The 19,212-nt window shown below is 30.2% G+C and overlaps 2 protein-coding genes across 2 annotated transcripts; both read left to right on the forward strand.

Moving 5' to 3' along the window:
• The first annotated feature begins 2,006 nt into the window (after positions 1 to 2,006).
• LOC130825887 (signal peptidase complex subunit 3B-like) lies at positions 2,007 to 7,816 on the forward strand. The gene is made up of 6 exons (XM_057691341.1): positions 2,007 to 2,265; positions 2,354 to 2,401; positions 3,886 to 3,948; positions 5,279 to 5,332; positions 6,959 to 7,045; positions 7,424 to 7,816. Exons 1-6 carry the CDS (start codon positions 2,140 to 2,142, stop codon positions 7,547 to 7,549), a joined length of 504 nt encoding a protein of 167 aa, XP_057547324.1. The 5' UTR covers positions 2,007 to 2,139; the 3' UTR covers positions 7,550 to 7,816.
• Positions 7,817 to 12,741: 4,925 nt separating this feature from the next.
• LOC130825332 (stem-specific protein TSJT1) lies at positions 12,742 to 18,989 on the forward strand. The gene is made up of 5 exons (XM_057690502.1): positions 12,742 to 13,043; positions 16,101 to 16,341; positions 16,603 to 16,723; positions 17,426 to 17,535; positions 18,483 to 18,989. Exons 1-5 carry the CDS (start codon positions 12,841 to 12,843, stop codon positions 18,516 to 18,518), a joined length of 711 nt encoding a protein of 236 aa, XP_057546485.1. The 5' UTR covers positions 12,742 to 12,840; the 3' UTR covers positions 18,519 to 18,989.
• Positions 18,990 to 19,212: the final 223 nt, after the last annotated feature.

Here is a 19,212-nt window from a genome sequence, read left to right on the forward strand (position 1 = left end):
TGGACAGATTGTATAGGCTGTCCTGTTTTGTGTATTTGCCATGTTTTAGTATGTGATGGATGTTAAAGGTATGGATGTAATTGTATGTGTGTGTTATGGATGATTTGAGGAAAATGTGTATGTGTGCTTATTTCCCGAATACGATTGAACCTTGTAGGAAGTCGATTCGTGACCGGGAATTGATTAAGACGCTTGTGAGTTGGTTATCTTGCTTAAGGTATGTACACGCAGCGAAGTTCGCATTTAGACCGATATATCATATAATAATGGTATACAAAAGTAAAGTAGGGATATATAGTATGAATAATGTTATCTTTTCGAATAAATAATTTTGATATATTGTTTTGATAAGCAGAGGTAGTATGACCTCACTAACCTTAAAGTGGACGTAGTATGACGTCAATTGGTGGAAATGAATTACTCGCGGTATATGGGGGCATTATGAGCCACCGCGGGGGTATGCATACTTAACCATAGGCACCGAAGTAAGGCGAGTGTCTATGGTAGAGACTTGCTTAGGGGTTAGCTCCCCCTAATGTATTGTCTCACTTATGGAGATTGGAGTGTACCGGCAGTATGGTTGGATTGTACAGCAGTATGGCTGACTAATCTTTACATGAAAATAATTATTCTTTATTAGCGTGATTGAAGCGTACGGTTCTGTGAATTGTCAGCTATTAAATTAAAACTTTCTCTTGTGTTATTATTTATTTGGTATGCGACGATTGCTGACGTGTACTTTTGGTCTTAACGACCCTGCGATGATGTTGTTTCCTATCTGGGCAATGACTAGCAGTAAGTTAAGTTGCAGGTCTGGGGAGTGAGGATTGGCCCTTGGAGAAATAAACCGTTAGGATACAGAAGTCTTGATAACAACTTACAATAAAGTTTAAAGAATATTTGGTTTTATGAGGCGATTTTGTTCTCAAGTTGTAATAAGTTGATTTAATTTTTCGTTCTTATCCGCTGCTAAGAATTTCTTATATCTAGTAGTTCATAATAACACTAATAAAACTCGATCCGCAAGCTTCCCTTAATTTCAAATCCGTTTTTAACTGCCTTCTAACATCCTGGTTTGACTCGGACGATATACACTTGTTTTTAATAGGTTATCTTCTCTTTTCGTACGATCCGAGTTATTCCGAGATGTTATAGACTCTTTGACCGCACTTTTCTCTATGGGTATGAGCTGCCGTCATTCTTCCCTCCACATACCCTTATCATAATTTTTTCTTATAAGCAAGATACAATGAATATGATGACGATCAATTGAACAATATTAAGCTCTTACATTTTTTACGTAAATTCTAAATTGATAAGTTAACTTCTATATAACTTCTACATTAAAAGATCCATATAAACACACAATTACAACATAAATTAATCTTATATGTCTTTTATTTGAAAATAATCAAATAAGAAGTCTTATAGGTGTACTTGTATTGAGTATAGCTATTTAGCCCACTTATATGTTTTCTCATAATCAATTCATAATATTCAAATAGAATTCTTAGGGTACAAGTTTTTTCCTTTCACTAAATATCTGGGTTGGTCGATTAGCATATACAAAGCAATTGATTATATAGCGCTGTAACTTAAACTTTTTATTTGAAGATCATAAAAATTAAGATATTGATTTATATAGTCAACCTTAATTATTTTAGATTAAGGCTCTAGTTATTTATTAGGAACAAACTTAATTTTCATTCAATAATAATATATATGGAAATCCACGTGGTAACCATGAATTATCAACTTTCCACATGGTATATCAAAGGAAAGTGTTTTGTTAATTTAACGCCATTATTCCTAAACTTAATGACTTTTCTTTCAAAAAAATAACATTACGATCACTTTACTTGGCCACATATTTGGTAATCAATCGAAATGAATACTTTATTTAACCAAATTTTTAACATTAATCTACCACGTAAAAAAACTAAAATTTCACCAGGAATTCCTTAATATATGTTTTTTTTTTTAAATAAAACAAGAAGCAACCAATAAGAAAGCAGGAAGCACGTCAGATCCGTTAGTGTTCTCTTCTTCCCAATTTCATAGTTAGATCGCCATAAATTCAAGTCAAGAGTCAAAACTTGTTCTTCTCAGAATTGTTGAGAGCTAGAGAAAACCAAAAAGATGCATTCATTTGGGTACAGAGCCAATGCCTTGCTTACTTTAGCAGTCACTGTTCTTGCTATTATGTGTGCCGTTGCTTCTTTCTCCGATAATTTCAATTCTCCTACTCCATCCGCTAAAATTCAGGTTTTCTTTTTTTTTTTTTTCCGTTTATTCTTCTCTTTTTTCATGATTTTTGCATTTGATTTGACTGTTTTTTGGTCTTTGATTGTAGGTGGTTAATATCCAAAGGCTTCACAAACTATCCAATGGTAATGACGAGGTAAATTTTCAATTAGGGTTCTTAGTTTTGATCGATCTATCATCAATTTTTGTACAATCAGATATGAATTTGGATGCGATTAGTTTCTATTCTTGTATTTAAATCATTACTTCTTATTAGGATTCTGTTTGACTGTTTGTTAGGGTTTGATTTGTATGGTCGGGCTTAGTTTTTAAATTTTTGCGCTGTAGATCTAGTTATAGGATTATGCGTGAGCGGTGCAATTATATAGGTCAAGTATTTTTGATCAATTTGTGAACCAATTGCAGGTTTTGCGATTGAGCTTGCTTTAGTATTGTTTATTAAAGATTAGTTTGGTAACTTTGATGGCTTAGCTGCACATACTTCAATTACAATTCAATTGAACATTTGAACTTGTATGCAGCGAAATTTGGATTCATTTTCAACTTGTACTTCAATTACAATTCAATTGAACATTTGAACTTGTATGCAGCGAAATTTGGATTCATTGTCAACTTTATGTTATTTATACATGCTGATAGTGAAGATATACACGGTGATAAATTGTAATAACAGACTGTAGCCCTCGGACGAAAATATTAATCCGTTTTGGGGATCCTTGATGGGATTTTAGAGACTAGGATTGGCTAAGCTGAGTAACGATTGTGGATTTTATGCTTAATGTTTTTATTTTATAATGAAAACTGAGGGCTTTGAGGTGCAAAAGGATTTTGGAACTATGAGGCAAGGTGAAAGTGTTTGCATCACAATAAGATTGCACAATGTAATTTACTGTTCATTTCTTTTTGGTTTGTAATGCTCTTTACGCTGATTGATGCCGACTCTTTAGAGGCTTATTTCTTTAAAACTAATTGAGGGCTAATCTTACCCTAAGTTGTTTCCATAGGTGCTCGAGATGAGGCATTTACTTGGGAATAAAAACTGATTTGTACAAATTAGAGTTATTGAATACTCTTCTTGTAGTGTGGACTCGCATATTATCGGGCACTTTGTGTGGATTGAATGCTATCTATGCTTAAAATGCATGGTTGCTATTTTTGGAGTGATAAGGATTAACGACACTTCTTATGGATCAAATCAATGCTTCTTTGAATTGAAGACTGGTTGTTATTCCCGGAAATGATTGTCGAGTGTCACTGTGTATATAAGCTTCCTTGAAGCTCACATGAATATGGTGGCTTTGTGATATTGGTTTACACAATGTTTATGGCTTACCTCTATTACCCTAACTATTATTTGTTGCCTCATTTCACCAAGGAAAGTATGAGTATTATACTTTTATATAAAATGAATCCTGTTCAAAACGTGTTTCAGTGGACTATGAAATCTTATGAGCATAGGACATTTTTTCTGGATTTATATCTGCTCTAAATTCTCTTGTTGTTTTCTTTTTGTGTTTCATTTTAGGCTTTATGCTAGAAAGTAAAAACATGCTTAACATTTTCTGTATTGGGAACTCTCTTTTTATTGTACTTATCTCTATTTGTTTGATTGTGGTGTAGGTCGCGATGGTGTTGAATATATCTGCAGATCTCCAGTCATTGTTTACTTGGAATACAAAACAGGTTCATTATGATGCTTAGGAAGAAAAATGTTTTGATCTCTTGTGATGCTTTTGTTGTATATTTCACTAGTTTACAAGCCTACCTATAGCATGTTACAAAAATGCGAATTTGGTCACGGTTTTGGTAACAATCACATTGTTGCAGCAACGAAGTGATGTTGTTTCCATATGGCGAATTATCATTAGAAACCATGAGATATCCTTGAACTGATCTTAAACGTTTTTTTTTTAATTTTATAGATTTAAAAATCTTCACGAATCGTCTAGGTGGGCGAAATAGCTTAATTACACTTCTTTATGTAAAGTTGTAGAGGATGATTTCCTCCAAGGGTCCATCGGTTACAACTTCTTTGTTATTACCAATAAGCGTCAAGTTACGTACATTTGACCCCTCTGACCCACCTAAGTGCGAGCCGTTTTATTGCATTGAGTTAGTCGTAAGGGAATGTTAAAAGACTCATATGATGCCTTTTTTAAACATTGACCATAGATTACTCTAACTCTTCATTTTATCTCAAGTATGTCGGAGCTTCAACATGCGGAAATTAGCCAAGTTAGACACTTGGATACTATTAGATAAGTATGACCTTTAATAAACATATATGTTTCACATGGAGCCCACGTTCATGGTTATTGGTTATTTAATCATTCACATATATGCCACATGCCTTTCAAGTAGCTTTGAGAATTAAGGTCCGTTCTTGTTAAGGAGCTTCAAGTCATGTTTGTTTTTTCTAAAATCTGCTGTACAAGGGACAAAGGAATATTGCTTATATATGTAGTAGTCCATAGGGGAGCGGACATACTTGAATGGATGTTCAAGTGCATCTTTGCATGTGGTGGAACACCCAATTTTATATCCTTGGAGTTTCAGCTTGTAAGCGTTTGATATATGGTCTTGTCCTCGAATCTCTATTATTATAAGATTTGAAGAATAGAGAAGAAAGCTAGTTGCATTTTTTAAACAGAGTACACAACTCTTCCGTGATGTATTCGTATTCTATATGATTTGTGTCCAATGGGAAATTACACATATGTTGCCATGTTTTGACATCAAGGTTTTTTCTTTGTAAGTTGTAACTGCTGTATAGTTGATTTGTTTTCTTTCAGAATATTGTAAATTACTCTCCCATGACCTCTTGTTTAGGGCTGTTTTTGGGCGACTTGATTTGAATTCTATTATGTTTTCAAGTATTCTTCTCTAAATTTTCTGTTCATATGGAGATTTCTTTCTGTGTGTTTATGTTTATTGTTTCAGTACTGCTGCAAGTATGAATTTTTGATGTTCCAGGGTTTTGTTTACAAAGCTATTTTGAAAAATTTTTCTGCAGGTGTTTGCATTTGTTGCTGCTGAGTATGAAACTACTAAAAATGCGCTGAATCAGGTAATTAGACACCGGCACACTGCTAGCGTGTGATGAGAACATTCTTGTTGGGGTCTTTATTCATAAGTAGGTTGTAGTTTAGTCTCCCATTTCTTGGGTTTATGAAAAAGATCTCAAACTACTGCAGTCATACAAACTGTACCTGCTTGTCCTAGTTTCTTTGCTTAGTTTTTCTCATGGAGGTCTGTGCATAACCTGCTTTCCTATACAGCTACCTTTTTTCATAAGCATTCTCTTTTGTCCGCCAACCCCAGCAAAAGAGATGAAAAGAAAAGAAATACTTCATATCTTTAAGAGTTGTGTGGGGAACCCAGCTGGCAATTGCTGACGATGTTGAAATAGTTCCCCTCTTGTGGATGGGGAGTTCAGAAACCAACCCAATTTCCAATATCCAATCCTTAGAGGCGTTGCTGTATTCTTATCTATAAGGCGTTGATGTATTCTTACTTGCTTCTTTTACTTGACTGTAGTGCTCTTGGTTTTATTGCAGCAAATAGTTGCAAAATTATCTTGACTTAAAAACATCACCTAAAATCTCTTTCAAGCAATTCTTGCACATAATCCTTTTGCCTATCAAAGAAGTTCTCGTCTTTATGGAGTTTATTTCAATTGTCTTGAGTCTTTCTGGAATCCAGCTTGCCATAGAGAAGAAAACCTCTGGTTCTTTGCACATTCTTGTGGGTGACTTTATTATTAGTTGGTGTATATACCTTTTTCTGGTTTGCCATTGCTACTATTTTTTAGTTATCTTTACTCCTGGAAAAGCCTTTTTAGCAGTATTAGTACAAAGATTTCAGCTGAAACCCTTTCATTTATATAGATATTTCTGATTATTTAGTTGCATGTAGATGGAATTTAAAATCAGAAAAGTAACACAAAAAGTTGTTGAATCTTGTATATATTTTTAAGCTTTTTCGTCAATTTGGTAGAGGTGATTGGGACATCCCTTTTCTGTGGTGCTATTTGTTGTTTTTTTGAATCTGCTTGATTATTTTCTCAAATGCTTTTAGCAAGGCTGCGATGTCATAAAATTGAAACACAATGTTAAAATCTTAGTTGGGAAATTGAAACTATTAGTAATTTGCAGGCGCACTTGTTCTAATATAAGAGTGCAAATATTATTTGCTTTGGGTTGTTGAATAGTTTTTCGCTGAAGGAAATTTGAATATTTCTGTAAACTATATCGACATGAAGACAATTGAATATGAACTAAATGGCAGTATTAACTATCAAGATGTGCTGCCTTTGCTATTGTTTATGAAAAAACGTTCACCTTTCCTCCTATTTGTGCAAATTTAATGTAATCCCTCTAATTCCCTCTCCTTCCTTTCCTTTCATTTCCTCCTATCCAATAATAGTTTTAGTGATAATGTGGGTGGAAAATAATTGTGATACTTCTTTTGTGGTTAATAGTGTTGATGTCAATCATCACATAGTAACCATATCTGTTTCCAGTTGGTATGCTATGTTGAAAAGGGTTTCATTGTTACAAGATTACTTGAAGACCATTAATGATATTAGCATAGGATGCGTTTGCAAAGGCCCCTTTCCGTGCTGATTGCTAGATCATGCCTACAATTTTTTAACCTTTTGTTTAACATAATTCTACTATTTTCTTTTGAGCAGCTTTCCCTCTGGGATTCTATAATTCAATCAAAAGAGAAGGCAAAGTTTACAGTTCGTATCTCAAACAAGTACCGATTCACCGATCAGGTAAGCTGCACTTCTTTCAATTAATTGTAGATGTGGTAATTTTCACATCATTAGCTAATCTCGAATCTTTTAATTCTAAGCTGCCATAATTAAAAGTTTACGCAGCAGCATCGAAAATGTATTCATTATTTCTGGATACGAATATAGAACTAAAGGAAATGGATCTTTTGGATGACACCAAGTGGAAGTGTTTTTTTGGACAAACAATATTTTTCCTTTTTCACCATTTGCATTTAATTTTAAAATAAAATATGATTTAACCGTAGATCCTTTTGAATGCAGCAGACAACACCTCTATGGCTTATTTGTTAGACTTGTAGGCTGTAGCTTAGTTGATAATAATACCTAATACGTTGCAATTGTTCATATATAATCTAGGGGAACAATTTGCGAGGTAAGGAGTTCAACTTGACATTGCACTGGCATGTTATGCCCAAGACTGGAAAGATGTTTGCTGACAAAATAGTGCTACCGGGATACCGTTTGCCAGAGGAATACAGATGATCCAATATCAACTCGGTCTTAGATTCTGAGGTTAAGAGGCTCGGTTTTTAAGGATGTACGTTCACATAATCACATCGCTTGTTCAGATGATGTCACAAAGTAACGCAAATAGAGCTTTCAATTTTCATTTTAGTTGAATAGCAATGGATTTCTGTATCAATGCAAGACGGAATTCACCTACTGACATACGACTTAGTTTTACAATTGCTAAAACATGGCCAAGAATTTTGTTAAGGACTTAGTTGAATTTTGTTGTCTTTAAACCAACTCTAAGCTCTCTTCTCATCCAAAAAAACGTTGGAGGTGCTTGGCAAATGAGTGTTTAAGTCGGACAAGTGGGAAATGTTGGAGTGAACCAAAAAAGGTTGGGTAGAGTCGGATCTAAGCGTTGGCTAGGTAAGCGTCCTGTAGTAAGAGGAGTAGTTATGAACCCTGTAGACCATCCCCATGGGGGTGGTGAGGGGAGGGCCCCAATTGGTAGAAAAAACCCCACAACCCCTTGGGGTTATCCTGCACTTGAAAGAAGTAGAAAAAGGAATAAATATAGTGATAATTTTATTATTCGTCGACGTAGTAAATAAGAAAGAAAATGAAAATAGAATTAGTTTCTTCGTCTTTACATTAAAAAAAACAAAATATAGGAGTAATTAACTGTGACACGTTCACTAAAAAAAATCCTTTTGTAGCGAATCATTTATTAAGAAAAATTGAGAAGCTTAACGCAAAGGCGGAAAAAGAAATTATAGTAACTTGGTCACGAGCATCTACCATTATACCCACAATGATTGGCCATACAATTGCTATCCATAATGGAAGAGAACACTTGCCTATTTTAGTTGTCCCGTTGATGTTTTAAAGCCAACCTAATTTTTTTATTTTGAATTGATAAAAAGTAATAATAATTACAACTTTAAAGTTTAAGATTTTTGTAAATTACAGTTTTATTCTTTATTTTTTTGCGAATTATAGCCATTAAATATCAAAGTTTATATTGTTTAGACCAAATTACAAAATCTCACCACTTTTTAGTGGTCGAAATTTTAGGTTAAAATGGTTGAAATTTATTAATTTGGCCTAAATGTTGTAGACTATGAAATTTTAGTGGCTGTAATTCGCAAAAAAATGATTATTGAAACTGTAATTCGCAAAATGCTTAAACTTTAAAACTGTAATTTAAATTATTTAATCGATAATCATAACACTAATACAACCATTTATTTTTAACAAATTCTTAAATAAGACTGTGTTACTGTCTTATGGTGATTACTTAGTGTGTAAATTTAGTGTGTTAAAGTGATTACTTACAATTTTCAATTAGAGAAATGAGTTAATTATATGAGTTTGTTTAATAGTGAGACGATCTCATACAAGACACGTCGATTTTAATGGAAAATATAATTAAAAAAACTTATAAATAAATAAACAACAAAGTTTTAGAATGGAATTATATAAAGCTGAGAGGTATAATTTTAGATTTCCAAAAATATTTTAATCCCCAATTGAGAAATTGTATAATAATTATATAGGTTTCTTGCCCACAGAAAAAACCACCCAGGAAAAAAAAATATTCCTAACAATTTGGAGTGTTATTTAATGGACTAAATAAAAGTATGTGTATTAAGAGTATGATTGTGATCCAATCAAGACTTTGATATTTATTTTTTAACTGGATGCTGAGTCAAGGAATCAAGAAGATTCATATTTAGTGCGCTAAGAGTCACCGAGATTGCACTTTTAAAAATATGGATGATGAAAATTGAAAACATAAGATTTTTGAAGTAGTGATGTATAATGGATCTCATATTATGTGCAAGAGAGGTTCGGTCTTTCAGGATGTGCTAAATCGATCACGTAAGACTTTTTTTTTCGTATATGAAAAAGTTAATAAAAAAAATAAAATATGTTAAATATATTAATAAAATTAAATAAATTTACTATAAATAAAAGGTAAAATTTTGCACAGGACCCTCAAATTTTTCAAGACGACTTCGATGTGTAACACACTAAACACACTAATTCCATAGAAATTATAGTATAAGGGGTCTTACCAAATTAAACTTTTACCGTCTAAATTACTATGTTTAACATGCCATTATATTGAGATGCCGAAGGTTTTGCTCCTCTGATTTAAAACACAAAATTTTTTTATCGATTTTTATTACAAATTATAATATATGATATACAAGCTGATTAAGTATTATAGTATTAGTATAAATTTAGTGTTAAGAAAGTGGAAAAAGAAACTTGAAATCTGATTATGAGATTTATATTTTAAGTGAGCTATAAATTTTATATTTTGTAATGATTTCACTAACATTTTGTTTTTCTAAAATCTTATACAATGTTTATTTGCATTTACTTATTCTCCGAATTTTCAAGCTTAAATCCGGAGGAAATCCAAAGTAAGTTAAACCGTGATGCAAGGAGCCACTCAAATATTTAATTACTTTTCGTGTTCCAATGTTTTGGATATGAATTGCTTGTAAAATTACTCTTTTGCAACCAAAATTGCTTTTAACAGACCTTGTCATAACACATCAAAAATCTAACAATATGTGAATATTTCAATTGAGAAATTGGATCACAATAACGTAGTAATTTCATATTAGTGAAATGGGAAGCTTATCAAACTCATTGATTCATGGCTTTTTTGACAATTTTTGGTCCTAGGCGAAAAATAAAAAAGGGCCTATATATAAGTAAAATTTTGATTATTTTTTCTCCAACTAAATAGTTCAATAATTATGCGCTTAACTGAGAAATTTAATACTGCAAGTTCGATGCATGCTAGAAACTATTTATACAATTATTAATTATAAGGATTAACTCGATTTGGGCCCCTTTATAAGTTGGGCCTTAGATGGACTGGTTGCATTTCAAAACTACCCTCAGAATGGCCCTGCATTGATCCATTGGTGAATCTTGACAATAAGGGAAAAAAAAAATTATCTATTAGCAACCCTTGCCATAGACTGGTTTTACAAGTATTTTATAGTTTCATGATTTGTAGGAAAATTTGTAAATTATACTCTCAACTATCTCATTGACTCAAAATAATTATTTAGCTATGTATATCATCAAGTATTAGGATACTTAGCCTTGAACACTATGCACATTATTTTCAACTTGTTGTTTTAGGGCTATTTTGAGTCAGTAAGCAATAATTGTGTGTATAGAAAGTTAAGTATTCCAATACTTGGGGATATACAAAGTTGAATAATAGTTGAATGTATTTTAAATCGATGATTAATAATTGAGATTATTATTTACAAAAATTTTTAATTTGTATTAGTTAAACTATTTAATTAATATATAAGATACATCTCAAATTTAGACCGCCTAATATCATTAATATTCATTTTCAAGTTTTTTTAATATTCCTTTTCTGTGTTTGAAAAAAGATTAACGGTTAGGAATCATAAAGATTCCATATGAATTTATTTAATATTTAAAAGAATAAATTGTGGAAATTAAATAGAAATTTCCTCTAAATTATAATGATTTTCCGTAATGAAATGTTAGGCAAAACTATGGGCGTCATACATTACCGTCGGCGCGTAGTTATGAATATTTAGTCGTCTTCACCACACACAACTCACAAGCAGACAATCAAAATTGATGGCCATTAAAATTTATAAAAATAAATTACATAAAAATAAAACCCAAAAAATTAGTGGTGAGATCTGTGTAGAATCTGTCATTACTGATCTGACGTGTCGCAACAAGACAACATCAGGTGGACCTATAGATAACCAACACATTAAAGAATTCTCTAGATTCTAAATATCTTTGTTTTTAAGTACCAGCTAATTGTGACATATTATATGAAAAAAGTTATTATTAATTACAAATATAATAAAACTAAAAAAATATACGCCAATACTCTTTTATTTAGGTATCAAGTACGTTAAAGAATATTTACAAATAAGAGCAGGAGTTTATTTTTTTTTTAAATAAGTAGTGATAATCAAACTTCTATCATAAGAGTAAAAGGTAAAATTGTCAACCATTAGATTAACTTATGATTCTTCAGTAATCGCCTTATTTCGTAAATCGTAAGTCAACTTGTTAAGGAAAAATTTGATCTAAACTTGTCGGTTTCTGGGTTTTTTGTCTATATTTTTCTCAAATTAATATTTACTATGATTAATTTTATTAAAATTTTCATTAATAATTTGCTTATACAACTTATAAGCTGATGATTATATTATAAGTTGATCGAACAAGCTAACTGCAAAACTAACTTTTAATTTACTAAAAATATTTTTATTATCATTACTAGTTAATTTAATATAAATAACTTTTAAATCAGCTAAAATATTATTTTTTAATCAAAATAATCAAATTACAACAAACAAAATTAGGCGTATTATTATCACCTAATCAAAGAAATCAAATGGGAACCCAAGTCTTTCTATATTATTATTAAATTTTTCTTTGTATCTTGATTCCATGCCTTATTTATTTTCATTTTCAAAAATTCTTATCCAAGTAAAACAACCAGGGGCCCCACATACGCACTAATGGACACATATTTTCATAGTTCCTGTTATGGGTCCCACTACACGTGATGCAAGGATATTTTTTCTCAACTGAAACAAAAATATAATTATAATTAGTAACAATAAAGACATCTCAATGACTCTTTAGGTGTATGCTCAAACAATTAACACTCCATTTGTTTAAGATAAAATATATTTATACCAAATCTTGTTAGTTTAGTCTCAATATAAATTTTTATATTATACTTTATTTGATTTTTAATGGTTGCTATATTTTTGTTTTTTACGCTATTTAATGTACGATTTTAATTTTTGATATTTTTAATTTTATATGATCAAAAAATTCTAAAAAGTTAATATTATTACGCATTAAGACGAATCAAACATAATCCAACTTAACTATGTTCTACATTTAAACATGGAGAAATATATAACAAATAAGATAAGTTGATGAACAATAGTTGCTACAAGAACTATAACAACTAATAAAATCTAGAGGAAGTATATTTTGTATATTTTTTTATGATGCGCATCTAGCGATAACGAGGCTCAAAATTTACTTTGCAAATTGTACTAAAAGTAATCAAGAAGAAAAAAAAAATAAATTTAATTGATTAATTAAACTTTAGTCACCCTTGAAATGACGATCGTACCCTTACATCTACACTCTATAAAAAGCTCCAAAAAATGATCATATAATCATATTCTTGTTTATCATTCTGTAATCTATACCATCTTTCTGAATTTAGTTACAAACTTGGATTAAATACAGGAATAAAAAAAGAGAGGATGTTGGGTGTATTTAGTAGCTCAGTGGTGTCACCGCCGGAGGAGTTGGTGGCTGCTGGAAGTCGCACGCCATCGCCAAAGACGAAGGCCACCGAACTTGTCAGCCGCTTCCTTGCTGGAAATCCCTCCGCGGTGTCGGCTCAGGTGGGTGATGATGCCCACTTGGCCTTCACACATCAAGGGGAGTCAGCTCTCAAGCCTAGGTAACTTTTTGTTTCTAACCTTTTTTTTTTTAAATACTTGCAACGTAAAAAATACTTATTTAATTTTTAATATATATTAAAAATTTATAAAATTTTAATATTAATAATTTTAGTATTAAAGTGAATTAAATAAAATTTCACATAATTATATTTAGTTTATAATTAAAAATTAAATATAATTAAAAATTGATAAATAAATAGTCAATATTTCTAATGTATTTAAAAGGTTACTAATTTGTACCTTTAATTTGAGTCATGTACCAAATTTAAAGGGATAATACTCTGATTTGTGAATGATTTAAAAGTTAATCTGTAATTGTTCATATGATTGGATTGATCAACTAATTATTTTGGTTGATTGATGTCATGTCTGTCAGTATATCACGATGATTGCACTTGATTGACGTGAATATTTTTTGTTTGCTCAAGTAAGTGGAAGAATAAGTATAGGCGTGGACTAGCAAGGACAAAGCGGACTTTCGCTTAAGACCTAAATTTTTGAAGGCCTAAAATTATAGTTTCTTTTATTCACTTTAAATGTCTCATTGGTTTTCAACACTATTAATCAATCACTTTTATTGTATGTTTTGTTTTTAATTTATAAGTTAAAATATATTCAAATGAGATCTTATTTAATTTGTTTTATTGTAAACTTTATTAATAACTTTTTATAATTTTTACTCAAGCACGATTGGAGATATTTAAGATTAAAATGTGCATTGATAAATGTGTCAAAATCAAATGGGACATTCAAAGTGAATAGGATAGTTTATATAATTTATATTTTTTGGTATGTAATATTAGCAATTTTTTTATAAAATAGTTAAAAATATCAATAATACAAAACAAAAGAAGTATATATAATGTATTACTCCTAAAGTTTCTAAGGGCCTTTTCGTCTTTTGCATTATGAAACGGCCCTGCGTAAGATAAAAAATAAGTGGTTAAAATAAAGGGAAAATATAAATTTGCGTATGATATTAAAAGAATAAGACTAGAATTATTATAAAAAAAAAAAGAAAAAGATGCAAAATCAATGAGACATATTAAAACGAAAGTGATGCAAGAGGGACGGAGAGAGTAATACACCTTTGCTTTTAAACATTTTGCAACGTTTGTTTTTAGGCATTGTTCAACAATGGATTTTAATATTTTAATTTATAACTTAAAATATAATTAAGTGAAATTTTATTTGATTTATGTGAAGAGTTTTTATAATTTTTTTTATTATGAATAAATAAAAACATTAACAATTGAACAGTTTATTATAATAGTAAATTCATCAATTTGTATAAACGAGTTTAATTGAGTTAGAGTAACAGTTTGTGTAAGTTAAAGATCATTTTCCCAGCCAAGCCCACCAGTTTTGGAAAATATTTGATGATGACAAGAAGATCAAAGGATAAATGTCCACAAATTGAAATGGCCTTTGAGGCTTTGACTACCACAAATGTTATACACCAAATATATGCAGAGACCTAAGAATCACAAGTGCTGATTAGCCTATCCTTTTTACTCTTGTCATCACAGTTTTATTTATGCTATCCACAGAAATTATTTTTTTTTTCTGTGTGTAGAAATTTTCAAGTCTACATTTGAATTAAATCAAATGTAAAAAGAAATACCAAATTCTAATTTACATTATTTTTACTTTTATTTAAATACTTGGTTTTAGGCTTTATAAAATTTTATAGGTATATGTGTATTTTATTCCCTCTTTTATTAGACATTTAGTCATATTATTGAGTGTAAAGTTTGGTAAGAAATTAAACCTAATTTTAAATAATGTTGATAAATATAAATCAAAAGCTAATATAACTTTAATATTCAATCATATAGAAGTCTGATATTTTTTTATGTTTTAACTTGTAGTTTATAAATAAAATACAAATTAAAAATGATTAATAAATAGAGTTAAAAATTAAAATGAAATAATAATAATAATAATAATAATAATAATAATAATAATAATAATAATGATAATAATGAGGGAATATAAATTATTGATACCAAATATAATTAATGAATATAAATGTTAGGTATGAAGTATTATATTGATATGTATTTCTTTATGTCTTTTCATTTGATCTACTAATTTACCTAATTATGGCTAGACTTTTGTCTTTAATTCTTTTATCCTTGTGGATTATGAATTGATTGAGATCGTACGTAATTGTCTCTAAATTATTGGTTTTTTTTCTCTAAATCTCTTTGTGGTGTCAAAAATCCTAATCAGCTTCAATAATTTGACGTAATTTGTTCTTTTAATTTATATGTCGTTCACATATTACGGCACACAAATACGATAAGATTTTATCTTAAAAGACTTTGATATAATAAGAGAAGTAGCTCATAAACTTATATTTTAGTAGATCTCTGTTTAATCTTCGACGTACGTAAAATCGCAATAATAGTTATTTTTCACACACTTTTTAATTTTTTGGCATGCAATTTTCACCATCAATACTAATTAAGAGTGAAATTTATAGAAAAGTGATAATAATCTAAAATAACATCTAGATAAATCTAATAAGATATTATTTCACCATGTTTTTTCTTATATACATCATTAATGACCATTTAAAGTCAAATTTTTCTGTGAATAGTATAAAAAGTCAATATTTTATGGTCAGCTGACAACCATTTTATTCAAAGAAAATCAACTATCACAATATATTTAAGTTATTCATTTCCAAAAACTAGATTAAGTTATAACCATAAATGAGGACATTGGGTTTGATTTTGAGTGCCTTGGTTCCCTCGGCCCTTTGACCCCTTTTCTCGGCCTATTCTATACTCATGATCCAATGAATTTAAACAAAATCAATCTCAAGTCTAGATAACTCTCCTTTGAACGTGCTAGTAACTCTTAGATGAAATGCTTCGTTTGTTGTTTTGATTAGTAATTTAATATGTACCGTCAGAGTATATAATATATCCTGGAAGCTTTAACCATCACGATATGTTATATACTCTATCAATATTACCAGCAATTTGTTTGATTTGGACTATGAGTACTAATAACTTATGGTAAACCTTGGATGCAAAAAATGGCAGGTCATTTGCAGTGAAAGATGATATATTTTGCATGTTTGAAGGAGCACTTCATAACCTAGGCAGTCTAAACCAACATTATGGATTGGCAAAGACTGCCGATGAATCTGTACTAATAATTGAAGCTTACAAGGCCCTTCGTGATCGAGCACCTCACCCTACGAACCATGTTATCTGCCACCTTGACGGAGATTTCTCTTTTATTGTCTTCGACAAGTCTACTTCCGCCTTGTTTGTAGCATCGGTATGTATCCTATAAATTATAATATAATTAACCTACTAATACGTATTTCTATTATATTCGTCATTAATTTTTGTAATTATTCTTAGAGTATATAAGATATTCTAGAGCTTCAATCATCAGCTTAAGTTTTTAATTGAGTTGGTTCCTTAATATGGTATCAGAGCGATGGTTAAGGGTCTATAATATATTATATATTATAACAATTATATTGGTGTATTTTGATCGATTGTAACAAAATAATTGGATTAATTTTATGGGCAGGATCAATATGGGAAGGTACCTCTATATTGGGGAATCACTAGTGATGGTTATGTCGCATTTGCAAATGACGCAGATTTGCTTAAAGGTTCTTGTGGCAAGTCCCTTGCTTCTTTCCCTCAAGGTAGGTTGTTAGCATCTCTATGACTAATTGTGATAGTGATTTTTGTCTAATATACTCCTAACTAGTGATGGAAACTCTAGGATACTAATTCATTAATTTACTATAATTCGTCTCAATTAATAATCACAAATTCTTAAATGAGATCATCTCTATCTGGCTGATTTATATATATTTAGTGTGTTAAAATATTCACTTAAAATTTTAAAATGATTAATTAGAGAAATAAACTAACTATATGGGTCCGTCTCATAGTGCAACGATCTTATATAATACGATAATAGATTAGTGATATGTTTTGTCTTTCAATAATTCCCTTGATCTATGCGTTGCAAAGGAAAACTTTTATTAGAGTATATAATATATTTTAGGGCTTTAACTAAAACTTTAAATTGATTTTAATGTTGAGGCTAAGCTTGAAATAAAAAGAGTCTATGTTGTATCTAGATAAATTTGTATCCCGGCCAAAGGTTTCTTTTGTGAGGGGATTAGATTGATAAGTATATATATAACTTATTTAGTAGGCGTTTTAATCATCCGGTTAAGCTTTTAATTTTGTTGAACCGTGAAACATGTTTTATATTCTAACAAGAACTAATTTAAAATTGAATTAGTTGAAGTAATTTGACACTTCATTGTCTTTAATTTATTTGATTTTTTGTTTATTATTTTTGAAACAACAATATTTTCTTTAATTACGTGTAGGGTGTTTTTTCTCTACTGCCATTGGAGAACTAAGGAGCTATGAGAATCCTAAGAACAAGATTACTGCCATCCCTGGCACTGATGAGGAAATCTGGGGTGCTACTTTTAAGGTACTTTTATAATCTACTTGATTCAACTTCCTATTCGTTTTGCCTCATGTTCTTATTCGTAAATAAATTTTAAAACTTTTTTACTTTCCTCTATAAATTTCAACTCTCTTTTTAATATTATCTTTAGTTCATACCTAGGAAACCCATAGTGGGAGTAGTTGGTTTAAAAAAGGTTACACTGTTTAGTACTCACTCTGTTCCTTAAAGAAGTTCTCACTTTCTATTTTAGGATGCTTTATTTGTTATTTTTATAAAGAATTTTTCCATTTATATCACAAATTTTGGACAAAAATAACCTTATTTGTTCTCATTTTAATATTTTAATAATTTTTATGGAACTCATATATTTTTTACTAACTTCATTTTAACATTTTTATATTTCTTATGGTCTCCACATGTTTTCTATTAACTTTATAAAAATCCCTATATTTTTTCCACTAACTTTCTTTTAATATTTTTTAAATATTTATGGTCCCCACTTTTCTTCCATTAAATTTATTATTCAATAAAATCTCCACTATTTAAAAGATTTTATTTTTCTTAATTATCGTAAACATTCCTTATGGGATTTTATTAAGGAACAGAGAGGGTAAATAACTTTTAGATTGAATTTTTTGTTAACTTTTAGTTTATGACTTTTCAATTGGTCAAAAAGCCAAAATATTATTTGGAAAATAGCTTTTCAGCCAACTAAAAGCTGGCTTCTAAGCCAAAATATTTATCTTTTCATTGGTTTTTGGCATGCTGGTCAACTTTTTTTCTAATACTAAACAACGACCAATACATAATTTCAGCATGTCAAATAATCCAGAAAAAAAACAAGCAATCGTTTGCCAAACATCCCATCCATCAATTAATTAGAAAGTGGATTAATAATGATTAAAGAGTGACTTAAATTTAAAGAGCAAATTTAAATGTTGGTTTATGTTTTTACAATGTAATTTCAGGTAGAAGGGTCAGCAGTTTTGGCAGCCACAAAATAGATTGCCTAAAAGTCACATCAATCCATCTATTTATGTAACCAATCAATGATGTTTGCTTCAATATATGTTAATGTGTGGTTCTTAGAAGTACTTATTTTATTATGGTCATCCAAACATTCATACAAGTGGGACTTGGGAGTAATTACCTTTCATGGGGATGCCATAGACTATGATTTTCGTACATAAATTTTTAGTGGTTCATTTTTAGGCGTCTTGTGAACAACTCTTTTGTATATTGTAACTTTGTTTTGTGTTCTTTTTATTTAACTTTTTTTATGGGTTGATTTAGGAAAATAGATTGTTGTATTTGTTATGCTCTTTTGACTTTGCATTTTTATTGTTTAAATATATGAGATTCTGTTGAGTTGTACGATGTAAATTAAAGAAACAAAGGGTGTATTATTATTTTATGGTCTCTTATGTACAGATCTACCAATAATCTTGATACTTAAATAAAGTTTCTTTTTTTTCCTTTTGTTTTGCTTAGCATTCTTCGCTTTTCATTTGTTGGAAAACAGCCTATATGATTCACATGCCATCTCATATAGAAAATTTGGAGATTTTAAATCCTAATGCAATTGCACTAGTGAATAGTGATCTACTTCATCTGTCATTGTAGAATTGTATCGAAGCAAAAATGAGTGAATATTGGGGGGAGTAGGTGGGAGATGTAATATTTGTAGATATAGAGGGT

This window comes from Amaranthus tricolor, chromosome 10 (genome assembly GCF_026212465.1).
Source record: "Amaranthus tricolor cultivar Red isolate AtriRed21 chromosome 10, ASM2621246v1, whole genome shotgun sequence".
In the NCBI taxonomy this organism is placed as follows: domain Eukaryota; kingdom Viridiplantae; phylum Streptophyta; class Magnoliopsida; order Caryophyllales; family Amaranthaceae; genus Amaranthus; species Amaranthus tricolor.